Source organism: Scylla paramamosain, chromosome 21, assembly GCF_035594125.1.
Source record: "Scylla paramamosain isolate STU-SP2022 chromosome 21, ASM3559412v1, whole genome shotgun sequence".
In the NCBI taxonomy this organism is placed as follows: Eukaryota; Metazoa; Arthropoda; class Malacostraca; order Decapoda; family Portunidae; genus Scylla; species Scylla paramamosain.
This window is the reverse complement of record NC_087171.1, coordinates 12,426,182-12,446,205: the sequence shown is the minus strand read 5'-3', so window position 1 is coordinate 12,446,205 and position 20,024 is coordinate 12,426,182. Positions and strand designations below refer to the sequence as shown.

The following is a 20,024-nucleotide window of genomic DNA, read 5'->3' as shown; positions in this document are numbered from 1 at the left end:
ACATTGGTTTCACTGTATTTATTTTGATCATTAGAAAAATCTGCAATTGTATACTCATTTGTGGCTAACTGGTGAACAAGTCTAAGTCCCATCAGGAGCTGGTAATTTTTTTTCTCTATCATCAAATGGCCAGTGATCATCTACATGCTGTATGAGATATATTTCCAACTGTGTGTGCTGCAGAGCTTTTCTGGGCAACAGGCATTACTCAAAAAATATTGCCTACAGGTGCTATAGGCTAACATAACACACACACACACACACACACACACACACACACACACACACAGAGGTCCCTTACTACAAACATGGAGGTAGGCACACCCCAAAAATTTATGATCACACTTTCAGAGCTATTAAAAAGCAGCTGGATGTGAATCATGGGCTTAAAGCCAAATAGCTAAATATACAGAAACCAAAACTGCTTGGAAATATGGTATTTTGTACCATTAAGAGTCATATATATAGGTAATGTAACCTTACTGCAAGACAATGAAAGAGAAGCAATATTTTCAATGATTAAAAAGGTGGGATGTGATGGATTGGAAGATACTTATAAGCCCACTTTCTAAATTAGTAATGGCAGGAAAATCAAAGTACATATGGTGTCCCCTTTATGCATCACTTACAGTAGTGACTGTTAAGCACTCTCTTTACCTTATGGTATGAGTACACTTCTGGTAACTTAGCTGTCCTTTTTTCCTTCCAAAAGGTCCAAGAGTAAACACTAAGGTATACCTGAAGATCCTGAATCATATGTTAGTCAATATGTTTAGTGGCTACCAGTGCCAAGATCTTGCAACAAGATGGTGCACTGTCATAATGCAAACCTCATCAAAGATTGGTTCCAGTGGTATAAAGTGAACTTTATTCCAAAAATATCCTTGACATAAAAACAGCCCCAAACTTGGGGCTGTTCTTTGTATGATGTGCACAGAGATATCCTCTACTAATAAAAATTTAGTAGCTGTTAGTTCTAATTTTTCTGAAGCTCCTGTCATGCAGGTCATGTATGCCTCTTTTCTACTCTACACAAGTGTTTCAATGTGTGGTAGTTCTAGTTATGAGGTGTGCCAATTGTGTATAAAGTGTGTGTGTGTGTGTGTGTGTGTGTGTGTGTGTGTGTGTGTGTGTGTGTTGGCAAAATGTTAAAAAAATAAAAAATCAAGGCTGGGTAAAATTTAAAATATAATTAATTTGAGTGAAGTGATTTTGTATTTATACCTGATTAATTAGTTGCAATATATAGAATCTACCAACAGCAAAATACCATGGAGGTCATGTCATCACACTCAAACAGATAAGGGAAGCCACCATCTCGATTCAAACAGAATACTAATAACATCCCAGCGAGTAACACGTCAGTTCCTGTTGTCCATAAAAGCTTCTGCGAATTATAAGTGAGCAATACTCAGTAAATATACAAACTGGACATCACCAGCCAAGTATATCTCCCAACCACAGGTGGCCTACAAGAATACCACCTTCACATCCTTTACAGAATTGATCTGGGCTACAAATCCCAGTCTCCAATGGATTCCTAGTCTAGAGACTGCTCTAAATAGGATGAACTTTGTGGAGACATGTTGTGTGGACAAACCTCACATTTAATTTTATTTGAGTTTATTTCTCCTTTTTCTAAATTCATAATTCTGAGAAACTGAATATAATTTTAGTAAATATGAATATACAAGTTCTAAATTCAATTATACTATAAAAATATGAAGGTGAAACAAGCAATTAGGTGGCATTAACAAGTTTCACACTTCACAAGTTTTTATCTAGAAATAATATGAAGTATAAAAATTAGCAATATGACAAACTTATCATTGAAAACTAAAAAAACACATTTATTATTCATATTTCCATTCAGTATTGGCAGTGTATTGTATAACATTATAGAACTGATGTGCTCTAGCCTGCAGAAGCCATGTAAATGGCAATAACCATGAACCTGAACAGTAAATATTTAAAAAAATACTCTGGTATGCACATGAAGTGAACACAATATTTTCTCTGGTTCATGTAGATACATTTTAAAATAAGTTTCAACATTTTCTGAATATTTGTACTTTTTATTCAAAATGGATATACCAACCTTTACTTACTCCTAAGGTACGATCAGGAAAGGCTGGTGCGGAACAAGTTTCTTTTTATCACAGCACTGCCAGATCCACTGAGGTTTGACAAACTGAAGGGCTGGATTGTCATTCAGAGCCTGTAATGACAAAAAACATCATGTATGAATTTCCTGCATTTCACATAATTACTATGGTCACTTGATTCTCACTTTCTTCTCATCTATGCCACTCTACTATTTCTTCCATTCTACTTTCCTTTGTCATTCTTCTCTCACTAATTACAATTTCATATTTTTTTTCTTCTAGTATCTTATGCCTTCAACCCTTCTACTTTCTCTCCAAATCCTTTCACCTTGCTCTCAAATTTAACTAATAAATACTATCAGCATCATCAGCATTGTTTTGAAAAGAACATTCCATAACTAAATCATACAACCATTTGTCATCTGATGGCAGCTCATGAAGGTGTGTAACTTGTCTATTAATGCCTTTGTGTTGTGGACCATTCCTCATAACCTAATACTCTTTATGTCTTCTATGGTCTGACACTCTTCTTTTTACTTCTTCATTTAGTCATCCAACACAATCTCTCCCATTCTCGCTATTTCACTGATGCTCTCAACCTCATCTGATTTTTAACTGTCCACTTCTCCATCTATCAGTGTATTTTACTTATATTCTCTAAGCTCTGGTAATTTTTGCATTTAAATGTACGTGTCATGTTTTATTTCGGTGAATTTCTTTTTTGTATTTTCTATGTACTCAGTAGGAAAGTTCTTAAACTTAAGATAATTTGTTTAGTTATTAATACCTAGTAAGCGGCTCTCTACATAATGTGACTTATCAATTCAATTTGGACGAAGTAGAGATCAGAATAATATGTATCTTATCAATTTGTAATGGTACTTTGTCAATAAACTACTACTACTACTACTACTAGCAATATAACACTCTAATAAGTAAAATTTGATTATTATAAAGCATTACACATGACATGTCAACTCTACATTTTGTAAACTTCAATTGACGAAGAACCATTAGCTCTTTGAAATTCTCCTATTCACTTGTAAGTCTTTCACCACCTAATCCCTAAATCAATCATATTTTACAGTTCACTGCCAATGCACAGCAGACTCATTTTCAGTATCATTACTTTCCACCCATGATTCTGCTGCTTTATTTCTAATCCAGTTCATAAATATAATGATAATGGTTTGAATATTAGCTTCAAAGAAGGATATTCACCACCGACCACTAGTATACATTTAAGTTACTGCAAGATTCTCGTTCTCCATACCAACTACACTCTTCCATCTGCCAGATCAAATACATTTCCTACACAAAAAATCACAATGTGAGTACTAGAGTAGTGTGTGTGTGTGTGTGTGTGTGTGTGTGTGTGTGTGTGTGTGTGTGTGTGTAAACTTACCTCTTCAAAGTTTTCATCCCATCTGTTATCACTGAGTACAAAATTAACTTTCTCAGTCATGTAGTCTTCAATTTCTCTGAAAAGACAAATATATATATATATATATATATATATATATATATATATATATATATATATATATATATATATATATATATATATATATATATATACTATGTTGCAAGATCAATTTTATAATATAATGTACGAGTACATAAATGTGATTCAAATACCCTATTAAAATCATGGAAGTAATGGCAATCGCATATGCCAACAAGAAAACAGTAAATTCTCTCTCTCTCTCTCTCTCTCTCTCTCTCTCTCTCTCTCTCTCTCTCTCTCTCTCTCTCTCTCTCTCTCTCTCTCTCTCATAATATATTGCAGTTAGGTCAATTGCCAATGTATCTTTAATCAATTCAGATATTATCTTTTTCTATAATATATATGACCACAGACTCTTGGAGGATGAACAGCGTGTAAGGAGCAAAGCTGAGGCAAAGTTCTCTTTGAAAGGATAAGATGTCATGAAAACTATTATTTTATACATGCACAGACGAGTTAACGCATTTTTTTTTTTTTTTTATTTGTGTGTTTGTGCATGCACCACTTCAACACACACACACACACACACACACACACACACACACACACACACACACACACACACACACACACACACACACACACATGTCATGGGACTATAAATATAGTTAAATACAGGAAATGAATTTCAATGTAGATAAATGTCATGTGATAAAATTTGACAGAAGTCAAAAGATCTGATTTGAATTATAAATTAGATTGCAAAATTCAAACATCGGAAAAGGAAGAAGACCTAGGTATAATGAAAAACAGCAGGCTATCACCAGAACACCATATAAATGACAAAAGTAAGAAACATACATCACTTGTTGATGTATATTAGGATAGTATTTATAGATGAGGAAATGACAAAAAAAATAATCACATTTATAAGAATAACATTGAAATATGCAGCAGTATTTTTTTTCTTTTTTTTTATGTAAGAGGGACACTGGCCAAGGGCAACAAAAATCCAGTACAATAAAAACCCCACTAAGATGCCAGTCCCAGAAAAAAGTCCAAAGCGGTAGTAAAAAAATTGAAGGATAAGTGTCTTGAAACCTCCCTCTTGAAGGAATTCAAGTCATAGGAAGGTAGAAATACAGAAGCAGACAAGGAGTTCCAGAGTTTACCAGTTTGGAATCAACATCTGCAAAAACATGTTGAAAAGATAGAGAAAGTACAAACAGCAGGAACAAAATGGATACCAGAACTGAAAGATGTTAGCTATAAAGGCTTGGCAAACTCACAATATTAGAAGAGAAACAAAAACAAACTAAGATGATCTTGAAGTACAAATGTGTTGAAAGAAATTAATATCATGGATTTTGTGGTACCACAACAATCAACACTAAGAGGACAAAGTAAGAAATTGTGTATAAAAAAAAAAGTGAAGATGTGAGGATATATATATATATATATATATATATATATATATATATATATATATATATATATATATATATATATATATATATATATATATATATATATATATATATATATATATATATATATATATATATATATATATTTTTTTTTTTTTTTTTTTTTTTTTTTTTTTTTTTTACAGCAATCAGACAATGGAATGCATTGACTGACAAAGTTGTGTGTACAAGGAGCATTCAAAGATTTAAATATAAATATCATAAATCAATTTTAAAAGGCACAACATTACAAACTAGACTCAATCCTGTAAAAGTACATTTAGATCAGAATTGGGTAAGAATACAGACACACAAAGAAAAACAGAAAATAACAAAATTGCTAATATGATATTCATAAAAAAATCAATCCAGTTCTAGAATCTGGTATGAAAACAAAGTAAAAGGTTAGCAATTGATAAAACCAAATGGGAACTGAGCTAACTGTGAAAATGTAGAGAAAACAACATATCATATTCAAACAAATTAATTTATATGGAGATGAACTCTCTCCTGACTGTCACAGAAATGGACAGCTTCCATTTTCTTAACTGTCAAATTTTAAGAACCTGACTAGCTGACTAGATAAAAATAACAAATTAACTGTGAACATAAGCACACTTATGTTTCAAGAAAAATTTAAATGACGTAGTACCTTAGCAGTCTCTGAGGAGGATGAGAGTATCTAATGTATTTTGGTTATTATTTATCCATTATATTAACAAAAGACTACACCAAGTGAGATAGGCAAGTGGCAGGGAATTGTAATCAACAAATGTTAAAAAAAAAGGGCATTACTATGGTTACAGCAATCTTTATAAGAATAAATTAACCAAGGGCATAAGTAGAAAAAAAATATATATATATATAAAAATAAATATTGTACATAATGGTGAGTCATTTCATGATTTTGTTTCTTTTATGCTCTATATCTATGCAATTAGTTGCATAGATAACATGTATACATATGCATGACTAGTAGATACTTACCCAGCATAAGCTGTTATGAAGCGTGTCAGGAGTTTCCTTGTGTCTTCTGCCATGTCACCATAAAAGAAAAAACTTTTCCCTTTGAAATAGTCTCCAAGTGTGGGTAATGGCAGGGAAGAAGTGTCTGGTAGTTCCTGAATAGAGAAAATTAAACATCCCTATTATTTGTATCCATGAAATAGGTACAAAAATAACAGTACACCTGTAATAAAAAAATACATACATACATACATACATACATATATATATATATATATATATATATATATATATATATATATATATATATATATATATATATATATATATATATATATATATATATATATTTTTTTTTTTTTTTTTTTTTTTTTTTTTTTTTTTCTTATGTATTCTACAGATATCCAAATAAGTTTAAAACTGAATAGTTTTTTGAGTAATGACTGAGAACAGATGAACAGGAAATGACAAGCCCTAGAATAGCTAGCAGTTTAATGAGATGGCTCAACTGCAAGAGGTTACAAAGGCCAAGAACTGCAGGACTGTGAATATGACAAAGCATGGAAATGATAAAATAAACTCAAAATTTTAATGTATGATGGAATTATGACTCAAAACAAATCACTACATGATGTTACACACTTACTTCATCTATATCGGTGTCATCATCATAGATTTCTTCATCACTGCTGTCCTTAATGCCATTAGTTGTTGAACAATCTTTATTATTTTCAGGATGGTGACTTCTTTCATATTCATGTCTTTCACTATCCTTCTCAGATGGCTTGATGGTTATGACTTTGTCTCTTTCTGAGGATGACCCACCACTGTTCCTTTTAGAACTGTTGGTGGTCCTTGCTTCATTGTCACTGGTAACATCAGGTTTATTCTTTTGTTGTTTATCAATGACTCTGGAAAATGGAAAATTACAATAATGATTTTTCTATCAGAAGAAATAAGGTACAGTGGAACCTCAGTTAGTGAATGCCTTCTTTCCCAAACAAATCAGTTTTCAAACAAAATTTTGAACTCATAATTGCTTTGGTTGCTGTACCAAAATTTGGTTCTCAAACGAAGTAACGATTTCAAATGCTAAAAGACAAACCAAAAGCTGCTGTTTATTACTACTTTATAGTTTCTATAATTTTCTTCATTTTTCATATTGGAAGAGAGGCAGTGAGTAAGACAGTAACTCAATCCTTGAAATAAGGCAAATGTGATCCCATTTAAGAGCCTCAATGTAAACAAACAGCTTTCGGCTGGCTGAGGAGTAATCCTGAGCCACCTGTGGCTCTCTTGATGACCCACAACCCCATCACTACTGCACAACTGCATTTTCCCAGTACCTTTCCCACCAGCAAGATGTCTGCATTTTCCCAGTAGCTTCCAGAAGCAAGATGTCTACGTGCTATGATCACCTACATTTTGGCTGTAAGTGGGCTGCTTCTCTCTGTGTCATTCTGTAAGGCTTCCCTCACTAGACTGGTGACAAAGTAGAATACCTGCACAGTCTAAACAACTGAGGAGTTCCGTGTCACTAAGTTCATTCAATACATCCTTTCTGGATAAATAATTTCTGAGCTGGATATGTCGTGGAGCAGCTAACTTAGCAGTGGGAGCATTTGTCATAAGCCGTGGGTGGACAAGTGACTGGGAACAGATTAATCCATTTTACAGAGATTGCTATGGGGAAAATAGTTTCAGCTTCCAAACGTTTCAGATTTCAAATAGCATTCAGGAACAAATTAAGTTCGAGGAACAAGGTTCCACAGTATTAAAATCATTATATCAAGCTAAGTAGTTTAATTTCATTTCAAAAATCATGTACTACACTAAAATACTACTTACTTCTGGATCTCATCATCAGTATCTTCATCATTACTATAATAGCAATCATCTCCCATATCTGTCAAGATAATATGAACATTTAAGGACATCTTTACACTGGAATACATATATATATATATATATATATATATATATATATATATATATATATATATATATATATATATATATATATATATATATATATATATATATATATATATATATATATATATAATCCTTACTTTCCAAAAAACTTTCAGTATATAATACACAGAATCTTCAACTTAATACAGTGCATATGACAACTCTGTTGAGTAATATGTAAAGAGAATAAATTCTTACACAAAATGAATCCAATGGCGAGTATTTAGTATGTAATTACCTGAATTATATGTAGGCCTTGGAGGTGAAGCTGCTTCGGGTTTTGGTTGTGACACTTTTGGTAAAAGTTCTTCAGCCCAAATCTCTTCTTCACTTTCTATTCCATCTTTATGCTTTTCTAGTCCATACCTAGAATCAATATGGTCATGTTAATCTTCACAAGTATTAATACATAACCTAGATCAACCATCTAAAGAGAATTCCTGGAAATCCTATTCATTTAGTTAAACATTCTACATTCAGAAATCTAATAGTCAGCAAAGACAAGATAATTATAATATATTAGTCTTAAAACTTTATTCATGATGTTGTGGTATAAATTACTTTTGCTGCTGGGCTCTGATGGTATACTGTGCAACTAACCATCACATAGTATGTTTTGTCAATATTAGTACTCTCCTCCATAGACACCTAAAGGCTAAGATGTGATTACAATTTATTCATAGGAATCCTTGTAGGTGTGACTATGAGAGTGAGTAAGAGCAGGAGGGGAAGGGCCAGTGTCTCATCTCAGTTCATGCTTTCCCTGGGGATATCAGCCTGGTAAAGAGACAGATGGAGAAAGTTGGCAGAGGTTGTGTGAAAGGTAGAAATTGATATTAAATCAGCATAAGAATAAAATATCAAAGAATAAGAGGAAAGTATTGTTTGTATTAGAATCAACATAGTACTAAACTGGGTAGACTGCTTCAAGTATCTATGATTGCAAATTATAATGGATGGAGGAATAGAAGTATAAATAAAGTTCAGAATGAATTAAGTAAAGGATATATCAGGAGAAATGAGTAGAGTATTAAGTTGTAGACTGTTTGGAACTGATGCAAAGAGATTTTCTGAGGGATTGTGAGGCACAGAATCATGAAATATTAGAACATAAGGGAAGAGATTGAGTGTAATGGAGATAACGTATCTCAGGAATCAATGAGGAATAACATGTAAGGACAACCCTCTGCTTCATTTGATGATAATATAAAATTTTTAATGTGAACTGCTGATTACCTTCTCCATGGGTATCTAATTTTATTCTTGTAACACTCTGTAATCCACTTTCCTGTGACGATCTTTCCCTTCCCCTTTGCTTGCCGGTACTTTGGGGTGTTGATAAAGGCACATCTGCAGGAAGATATACAATATTCATTTCATGACTAGTTTCATTCATCTCAGAATGTTCAATCCCAAAATTTCAAAATATGTAGGAGCAAGACCCATTGTATCTGTGTTATTACAAGAAATAGGGATCTGTTATGTACAAAATAGTATGAAGGGCACAGAAACACCAAGGCACTTCAATGTTGGTTATTGATTACTAGCTTGTCAGTGAAGTCATGCTGTGGACCACACTATTGTATTCTTGCCTTCATAATTAATTTTCTCAGAGATCTATGGATAGCACTACTTGAGGTCTAGGCTTATGCCAAGAAATTATTTTTGGTTGAGTATGTAGTGCATATCACTGAATTTCACTGCATTCAAGAGCATACTCTATATAAATATATATGTATATTATAAAAACGTATGTGCACATATAAACCGATAGGCAGATAAATATTGATATCATATTGGATCAGGAAATTAACATAATGTGAACAACTAAAAATTAAGTTTAAAAAAATATCACTTGTTACCACATTTTAAGGCTTTCCTTTAACAAATGATTAAGTAAACCAGATTTGTTCAATATAATGTTGGATGTTGGTGGTGCACTATTTTAACTCACATTTTAAAATCATAGCTCTGTGAAGTGGCACAGGATAAATTCCCTTAAATGATTTCCAATTACATCTTTGAAGCTAATTGCTTCTCATTGCAGCACATCATTATTTTATATATGAACAGTTTTTTCAGACAAATATTTAACCCGAAAGACTTCAAAATTATCTACGTAAACACCTCAATATTATATACAGTACATATGAATATGGCATAATAAAAACTTACATGAGGTGGGTGCATCCGGGCTTCCAATCAGATCTGTACTGGGCGCCCATCTCTATCAGTTTGTCCCGGAGGACAGAACGCTCAGGGTTTTCATAGCCACTCATTACAAACACAACATTATCCATGAGGGAACTAAAAGGTTTTGATTTCTTTCTCTGAGTCTCCTGGGTGTCAGCTTTTGATGATGAAGGTTTACTGTTAGAATTTTCTTTATTCCTCTTTTTATTTTCTTTCTTCTTCATTTCTTTCTCTTCTCTTCCTCCATTGTTCTTTGAGGTTGGTTTTCCTTCTGTTTTTTCTGGTTTGGAACTGGCTTTGCTTTGCTTCTCATTTTGCTTTCCTTTACTCTCATTAGTTGTATGAGAGCTTGATGGAGTGTTTTTGATTATGGGTGACCTCACTGACTCTGGAAACCAAAGAAAACAGCTAAACACCCAGTGTCAAGGTACCTACAGAAGAATGGGAGGCCAATGTATGGTTGTCAAGCTTAAGAGATTTCCAGAGTATGTATGTATATGATGGACTGATGACTGAAAAGATGGCAGCATCCAGTGAAATGGGAGCACTGGAATGTGTGAGGGAAAGGAGTGAGGAAAAAAGGAAGGAATGGAGCAAGGAAGGACAAAATTCAAGGACAGGAAAAAAAGGACTTCTGTGCAGCCAACTCCTTAGGGGACTTCTTAATTACACCATCAGATATAAATAGATAGACAGATCAATAGGAGTTGGTGTTTGTGACTGCTTTACGAATTTTCTATGTACTTAAGATATGATATTACTGCGTGTGATATAAAAGATTGTATGCTCAGAGCTTTTCTAAAAGGATATGCTAATGCCATGTAAAGCTAATTACTGCAGCATGCTTTATAAGTATATTCACAATTACAGCCTCAGTAATTGAGCTCTTCTGAGTCAGAAACATCTGAAAAAAATTATAATAATGATGAAATTTAATTTCTTTCATTAGTTGTTCCTTTAGCATTTTATGATTTCACATTCAATTGGTCATGAGTCTCTTTGTAAAATAATTAATCAGTATTTCAAAAGATGTTCTCTCTTGTTTCTAACAAGCATGAGTTACCTGCAGCTCCTTTTTTCTTAAGTTGACTTGGATTTCCATCTGATGGTGGGTCCTTTCTCTTCAGAGTCTCTAAAGAAGAAGCAGCAGCAGCTATTTCTCTTGATGCTGCTCTAATTGATCCTGGTTCTGGTACCAAAAAAGTATTTATGCTTTATCATGAACACTTAATAAATCATATTAGATGGAAAGAAATCTCAAACTTATTTGATTTTAAAATTATTTGGTCTTGTCTGTTGTCAAATGCAAGCTCTGGTGTTAAGATCATATCCATGGAAAGAAAATACTGAGTTTCTAGGTTTTCCATTTTTAAAATTTCAGAAAAAAAAAAAAATGCTGATCAACACTTATAAAAGTTAAGATTGCCATGGATTAAAATAATTCTGGTTTGAGGATATGGCTAGGATGAATCATTTAATATTGAGTTTCTATATAAATAGTAATCAAATATCCAATGTTCACTAATTGACCTTTGCTCCTGTGATACCAATCCTCTTTTCATTTCCTAATTTTTCTTGGAAGTTATCAAATGATACCCATAGCATCTTGTAACTTGTCTACCATCCTCAATATGGAAGTAAATATCAGAGATAATGGCAAGAAATTCAAACAAGTTTGGATGGAGGTCAAGAAGTGTTTTGAGGTTTATTCTTGACTAGTCTTGCTCTTGGCTTCTTTAGTTCCCTTGAAGAAGCCAAGAGTGAAACTAGTAAGGACTAAACTCACTTTGTAACACCTTTGTCTCTCTTGATCTTCACTCTCATTAAAGATAATCATCACATCATAACTTACTTAAACTCCCTAGCCACTCACCAGTTGAGGGCAATGGAGTTTTCTCATTCCTCTTGGCAAACATAGAGCCTATGGTTATGGAATCAGAATCATCTTCCATTCTGAGTTTGAATTTTCCAAGTTGGGTTATCTTTTGGGATGACTCTTGCTTCCCCTAATAAATAAGAGATAAAAATATAATTACAATATCTCTTTAACACCTTAGTTATAAGAAGATATATATTTCTCTGGTCTGGTATTCTCTAATGATTATTGTAAAGAACTCCAAGGAGAGGATGGACACAACATACCATCCACTAACCTGTCCATACACATTGCAGTTCTCTCTCTCTCTCTCTCTCTCTCTCTCTCTCTCTCTCTCTCTCTCTCTCTCTCTCTCTCTCTCTCTCTCTCTCTCTTACATATCCCAACAACCTACCCTCCTATTCTTGCAGGCAATCTTAACACACTCACTGTCTATTCCATGCAATCTATTCATATTTCTAAAGAATAATATTACTACTGAATTATAATTACCTATAATTATAATTCACCTATCTATATTTGATGCCTGTTTTTAAGAGATCTAACATGGGGTGGCCATTAAGTAGTTATATGGGGCTGGAACCAACTACCTCACAAAGCAGCAGCTGGGAAAATATTTTGGGACAGTTACGATCATAACAAGCCTATATAACAGGAATTGATATCATGGTTATTATTTTCTTTTTAGTATGCAGTATGTTCCAACCTCACAAAAACTCTAGTCAACAAGTCAAGTCTCACAGTCACAAAGCATTACAGTTTGCACACATTTCCTTTAGTCCACGTTCCATATACAAGGAGAGCCCTCTGAAGATAAGCAGGATCAACTTCCTGAGCTTCTTCCACCTACTTGTAATTCTCTGTTACCAAGATACTTTTTTTGTGTGATTTCCTTCACCAACCATATGCTGCACTTAATAGAATTTGTCAATCCACTTTACTGATCTACTTTAAATACAAAGACATGTGGATGATTCAGCTTACTAAATCAATACTTTTTACATTTTACTCACATTCTCAAGAGATCTGGCAGTAATGAAAGAGAGTCCATACTGCATCTTTGTATTGAATGGCTGTGTGCAGACAACCTTCAATCGATCCCATTTTTGTTCAGCAACATTTTTGTTCAATTTTTCAGGTCCAAACATGCGCACTCGGTGTAAGTCTGTACCATTTCTTGATTCTGCTGGACTCATGAAGGCAGATGAAACAAGCAGCACCTGAAATATAAAAAGGATGCATTCAAAGACAAATTGTACCATAGTACCATAGTACTTCACATAAAATTTTGGCTAAGAAACTGATGAAGTACATGCATACGTCATTGCTTATTGATGATACACAGGACTTTATTTTTTTGGTTTGTATGATTCTTATGTAGTGATAACATGACCAGTTAGCACCTTGTGTTTCAAGGACATTGGCCTTGGGTGGTGGTGATACAAAGTCAGATGGGGGATAGGGGGGTGGCAGTGTATGATTAATATATGTTGTGTCATGGCATCTTTTCCTCTGTTGGAGAGTGATTCTGAGCATAATATGACTCTTGAAAATTACTTACAAAGGTCAAATGATAATGAAACTCAATCAAAAGGTTTCATAAGGGACTCAAATGAAGACTATTTGTCAGAGAAGGACAGCAAGGCAAGCAGTAATGAGGAAAATGAATGATGTGAATGGTGATGATGAAGAAACACCACACAGCCCCACAATCTCAGCACCCTTACAATCCTTAACACTCATGGCTGATCCCTTTGTTGATCATTGTCCTGGCACTGTTCCTGCCCTGAGTATTTTTCTGGTGTTCATCCTCATGTACCAAGGAATGACATGAATGCTCTGGACTGCTTCCAGCTATTCAAGTCAGACAAGGTGATAGAATCACTGCGCTTGCAGACGAATGTCCATGCAACCAAGTTTTCACGTACAACCCAAAAAAAAATTACGACAATTTTACGGGAAAGAAGTGGCATGATTTCACAAAAGATGAGATGAATAACTTCTTATGTCTACAGTTACTGATATGGGTCAACAAATTGCCTAAGATATCAGACTACTGGAGCATCTCTGCTCTGCTGCTGTAATGAGTAGGAACAGATTTTCACAGATTCAACATTTCATTCGTTACTCACATCCTGACTATAGGAAAAAAGGCCAAATAACTAGACTTTCATCATTTTTAAACATTCTGTGGAAAAAAATACCAAGTACTTTTCTGCTGGGGAGAATTTTGTTGTAGATGAGAGTCTTATTCTCTACAAGGGGCAGTCTCTTTCTTGCCAGTATATAAAAATGAAAAGGAAACAGTTTGGCCTCAAGCTCCCACAAGACTAGAGGTTATACCTGGAACTTTTGTCTATGCAGCAATTGTCTTTATGATGATAATTTACATATTCTAGAGTTATCAGCCTTATCCAAGTCTGAAAAAGTGCCTGTATATTTGATACTGGACTTTCTGAATAAAGGACACTATGTAATACTCGATGACTGATACTTTTCACTTCACCTTGCTCAGTTTTTGCTGGAGAGGGGCACACTAACCACAGGAACAATACAGCCAGACAGAGGAATCCCACTTATTATGAAAAATTAATCTCTAAGCAGAAGCCAAACACTATTCTCCAGGAAAGATGAAATTCTCCTAGTAAAATTCAGAGATACCAAGTATGTGCACATCATCACAACAAAGTATGAGGCAGTGTTTTATTGAGAGGACCTGTTTCCTGAAGGGAGTAAAGAAGGAATTCATCAAGAAGCCATCACCACAAAAAACTCGTGGGGAGGGGGAGGTATCCATGAGGGTCACAGAGTCCGTAACAAAGGGGTTAAGCCTAAAATTTAATTGGTTAGCTTGGCTCTTTTACTGCATTCCCTTACTTATAACAACCAACTACTAAGACTGTATCCAGTAGTCAAAACCTAGAACTCAATTAAACATTACATAAGTGTTTTAAAAGATTAGACAACAAATTTATGGATGAGGATGACACATGGAAATAGATAGAAATGATTCATATAGGGACTGCTGCATTTAGGCCTAATGGTTTCTTGCAGCTTCCCTTATTTTCTTATGTTTTATGTTCTCAACTTTATGAAAACCATCATTAAATAATGGTAGCAAAAACATTTATAATCTCATCTTTGATTTGAATTCACATTATCTTAACTATATTTATTGAAATCTAAATTTTACATGATAGTTTAAATCCATTATTATTCTACTATTCATTAAAATACCAAGTTCTGTGTGAAATAAGAAAAGCAGAGAGAATTTAAGGAAAACATGTAATGTGAAGAGACCACCTGCTGATAGACAATCCTCAAAAATTTTTAAATATCTTCACTTCTCTAGCTTTTTAATGAATATTTACTAATCTCAGTATCCTTGCATAAATATTTTCTTTTCGTTATACCTAAGCTAATTTCATTGTTTTTGCACACCTTATTGATAAAATGATACGCTTACACTCTTTACGATAACAAAGTCATCACAACCCAATGATATACTAACCTGGTAATCATTCATTCCTTCCCTGCTCACCAACACCTCAATGAGTGCTGATCCATCATTACCAATATCAAGAGAGTTGATAGATGTCAGCTGATCAAACTTCAAGATTACAAAGGCCATTTTATCAGATGTATTTGGGGCACACTTCCACTTTCGATATGTGTCTGCCCGCAGCAAGTTGTCTGCTGGATGATTCTGGAAGGAAAATTGATAGTAACAATTACAAGAACAACAATTAAAAAATATGTTAAGCACCACTCGATTACCCAGTCTTACACATAATTACACACCAGCTACCTACATTAACGACAGAATAGCAACAGATTCACACCCAATTACATAACAATTACCCACATTATCTACATAATTACACCCAATTACACATCACATTTGACATTATGATTACACACAGGTTGTGCCTGTGAAAGATAACAACTTTCCCAACCACAGAGGCTAAGCTGCAAGACTGGGAGAGATGGAGTGAGGGGAGGGTGACACCAGTACCATCACACAATTACTCATGAGGCAGCTGATTTGAAATAAAGGCAGGGTTGGCATTAAATGAATCCTCCAATCCCCGTCCATCAATTTTTTTTTTTTTTTTATTTAACATCAAAATTTAGTTCTACATCATGTATGTATGTACATAAAAAAAAAAGCTAAAAATAATCAAGCCTAACCCATTAATTTCCTGTACAGGTTAACACAGGTTTTATCCAACCAGACCAACCTGTATCAGCATGACCTAAACAAATGTCTGATCTTCATTAATAGAAAGTGACAAAATCTTTCAAGATCTAACTCCTCTCGTAACTTCTGGCACTTAGCCAAAAACATCTCCAATAACTTTGCTTCTTCATCTTTCCCTCCTTAATTTCAACCTGATGGTACCACTGCCATCTCATTAATTTCTTAAGCTAAACTCTTACCTCAAACCTTTGCTAAAAACTATACCTTGGATGATTCAGGGCTTGTTCCTCCCTCTCCTCCATCCTCTGACTACTACATGCTACCCACTAAATTCCACAGTAATGTTTTCCATGTTCTCACTGGCCTAAACTCTCAGAAGGCTTATGGACCCGATAGGGTCCCTCCTATTGTTCTCTGGAACCGTGCCTCCATGTCTGCACCTTAACTAGTCAAACTCTTTTAACTCTGTCTATCAAACATTTACCTTACCTTCTTGCTGGAAGTTTGCCTACATTCAGCCTGTTTCTAAAAAGGGCGACCATTCTAATCCCTCAAACAACCGTCTTATTTCCTGCCTCTTTAAAATTCTGAATCTGTCCTCAACAGGAAGATTCTGAAACATCAATCACTTCACAATTTCACAATTCTATCTGATTGCCAGTATCTGTTCCATCAAGGCTGCTCTATTGGTGATCTTCTGGCTTTCCTTACTGAGTCTTGGTCATCCTCTTTTAGGGATTTTTGGTGAAACTTTTGCTGTTACCTTAGACATATCAAAAGTTTTTGACAGAGTCTGGCACAAAGCTTTGATTTCCAAACTACCCTCCTACGGCTTCACTCCTTCTCTCTGTAACTTCATCTTAAGTTTCCTTTCTAATCATTTTATTGCTGCTGTGGTAGACAGTCACTGTTCTTCTCCTAAATCTATTAACAGTTGTGTTACTCAAGGTTCTGTCCTGTCACCTACTCTCTTCCTATTATTTATCAGTGATCTGTTAAACCAAACTTCTTGTCTTATCCATTTCTACGCTGATGAAACCAACCTGCACTTTCCCACGTCTTTTCGTAGACACCCAACCCCTCAGGAAGTAAACAGTTCACAAAGGGGAGCCACAGAATGCCTGACTTCTGATCTCTCCCAAATTTCTGATTCAGGCAGAGCAGACTTAGTATTGTTCAGTGCCTCAAAACTCAATTCTTCCATATATCAACTTGACACAACCATCCAGACAACTATCTGCTCTTCTTCTGTGACACTCAGTTGTCCCACTCTTCTACAATGAACTTCCTCGGTCTGTCCTTTACTTATAATCTGAACTGGAAACTTCACATCTCATCTCTAGCTAAAACAGCTTTTATGAAGTTAGGTGTTCTGATTCGTCTCTGCCAGTTTTTCTCACCCCACCCCCCCAGCTGCTAACTCTTTACAGGGGCCTTATCTGTCCATGTATCGGGTATGCTTCACATGTATGGGGAGTTCCACTCATACCACTTTTTTAGACAGGATGGAATCAAAAGTTTTTCATCTCATCAACTCTCCTCTAACCGACTGTCTTCAGCCTCCCTCTCATCACTGCAGTGTTACATTTCTTGCTATCTTCTACCACTATTTTCATACTAACTGCTCTTCTGATCTTGCTAACTGGATGCCTCCTCTCCTCCCATGGCCTCACTCTCTCACCCCTATTCTGTTCACCTCTCTAATGCAAGAGTTAACAAGTATTCTCAATCATTCATCTATTTCTCTGGCGAACTCTGGAACTTCCTGCCTGCTTCTGTATTTCCACCTTCCTATGACTTGAACTCCTTCAAGAGGGAGGTTTTAAGACACTTATCCTTCAATTTTTGATGAAGACTTTGGACCCTATTCGGGGACCGGCATCTCAGTGGGCTTTTTTTTATTGAATTTTTGTTGTCTTTGGCCAGTGTCCCTCCTATATAAATAAATAAATAAGGAAAATCTTAAGAACAACGCACCCAAGATTATTTTCAATAAAGTGTGCTTTCAAGACATATAAGTATTATAGCTACATGTCTGTAAAGGTTTCACTGATTGCTTGTTGATATTAAGGTTACAATACAATGTTAAAGTTTCTCCAGTATTCCCGAGATCCGTCATGCTTACCTGTCCGTGATGAAGTTACACTGTGTGCGTTCGTGCGTTGGTTTACACGCACGGTGCTTTTGCACATGCTCCAGGGGGGGTGTCCAGGGGGGGGGTGCAATCCCTCCGGTTTAGGTTAGGTTAGGTATATAATTATTCTGGCGTATTGGTTAAAACTTAAATTTTACCCCAATTTTTTTTATTCTAGGGAAATTTCCCTAGATTTTCAAAGTCCATTTATCGGTCTTTTATGTCCCCCCGCCCAAAAAAAAAACCCGATTCCCCACATGCCCCCAAGCTTGTTGAGGGAGAGGGGAAAAGATTAATAAGATATGTGTGGAGGTGTATTTCTTAAGAATTACCCACAAAATTTTTTTTATCCTAGGGAAATTTCCCTAGATTTTCAAAGTCCATTTATCGGTCTTTTATGTCCCCCCCCCGAAAAAAAACCCGATTCCCCACGTGCCCCCAAGCTTGTTGGGGGAGAGGGGAAAAGATTAAGGTAAATTTATAGTTTAAGCCAATGTCCCCAATCTCTACCCACGGCCCACGGCATTATAATTAATTTCCGACAAGTAGTGTAATCATTAGAAATGATGTGAATAGTGAGAAGAACAAAATGAGGTAGGTTATTACCACGTAGTGTGTAATGGCTTAAACTATAATAAAACCCTAACCTAACCTAACCTAACCTAACAACTGAAGTTCAGGCAACAATACACCATTTATGTTTACCTGTGGACTTTGAAAAAGTTGAGAGCGCTGTGCATTCCCAGGCCTATTGTGGCGCTATAATTAATTTCCGACAAGTAGTGTAATCATTAGAAATGATGTGAATAGTGAGAAGAACAAAATGAGGTAGGTTATTACCACGTAGTGTGTAATGGCTTAAACTATAATAAAACCAAGATTAATAAGATATGTGTGGAGGTGTATTTCTTAAGAATTACCATAAATGAATAAGTAAATAAATAAATAAATAAATAAAATAAGATAAAAAAAATACAGAACGAAGTGAAGCATTTTACGAAAATAACTCACCCTACTTCTTTTGTGATGGTGGTGACTTATTTCTGGGCAAAAACATGATGTGTTTTCTTTTCTTTATTGTGATCTACACAATGAAGGGATTAGCACTGAAATCATTAAATTAACGAATTTAAACCTAACCTAATCTAGCCCTCGTATGTAAACTTTTTTTTTTAATATTATCCAAAGTGAACATGAAGAAAAGACTGCTGTGAGCGGACAAATATATGGAATCTATTACACTTCGCAAAATAATCAAAACGCATAACAAAATGCATGACTTACAGCATCTTGACTGGAGTATGACAACACCTGCGTAAACTTGATCTGCGTCATTTTGGTGATGATAAGTTTACCAAGTGAGTGAGTCGTCTCCTCCCAAGACGCGCCACCCACTAACCCGAGTATTAGGAAAGCAGGCAGTGCAGTGAGCAGTGTTGTGACCTGCGGAGACGGGCGATGGCGACATCTAAGACAAGGGACTGTTCAATCACAGTTGTCGAATCCAAAACTTCGGTGTGCGTCACCCGAGAGAGATTTACCACGACACTGGTACTGGCTCATGGAAGTGCTGTGCAGGGCATCAACCGAGCGGCAGACATGTGAGATGAGGCGCTTGGCGGTGGAGAGGGGTAGAGGCAGCGGTGTTATGTTTATGGTGGA

At 35.2% G+C, this 20,024-nt stretch overlaps 1 protein-coding gene across 1 annotated transcript; it reads right to left on the bottom strand.

The window, feature by feature from the left end:
• Window positions 1-3: 3 nt before the first annotated feature.
• Window positions 4-20,014, bottom strand: LOC135111037 (DNA repair protein XRCC1-like). The gene is made up of 13 exons (XM_064023944.1): window positions 19,647-20,014; window positions 15,539-15,733; window positions 13,041-13,247; window positions 12,025-12,157; window positions 11,215-11,340; window positions 10,134-10,539; window positions 9,195-9,308; window positions 8,197-8,324; window positions 7,833-7,890; window positions 6,631-6,895; window positions 6,006-6,139; window positions 3,511-3,586; window positions 4-2,218 (listed from the first exon to the last, which is right to left on the bottom strand). The coding sequence occupies exons 1-13, from the start codon at window positions 19,695-19,697 to the stop codon at window positions 2,111-2,113; spliced, it is 2,001 nt and encodes a 666-aa protein (XP_063880014.1). The 5' UTR covers window positions 19,698-20,014; the 3' UTR covers window positions 4-2,110.
• Window positions 20,015-20,024: the final 10 nt, after the last annotated feature.

Excerpts from the sequence above, each read along its gene's own strand:
- LOC135111037 (XM_064023944.1), bottom strand. The coding sequence starts at position 19,697 with ATGACGCAGATCAAGTTTACGCAGGTGTTGTCATACTCCAGTCAAGAT. Across the intron at positions 11,341-12,024 it reads AACTCCATTGCCCTCAACTG|AACCAGGATCAATTAGAGCA; the intron begins GTGAGTGGCTAG and ends TTTTGGTACCAG. Across the intron at positions 7,891-8,196 it reads AAGGCCTACATATAATTCAG|ATATGGGAGATGATTGCTAT; the intron begins GTAATTACATAC and ends TTATCTTGACAG.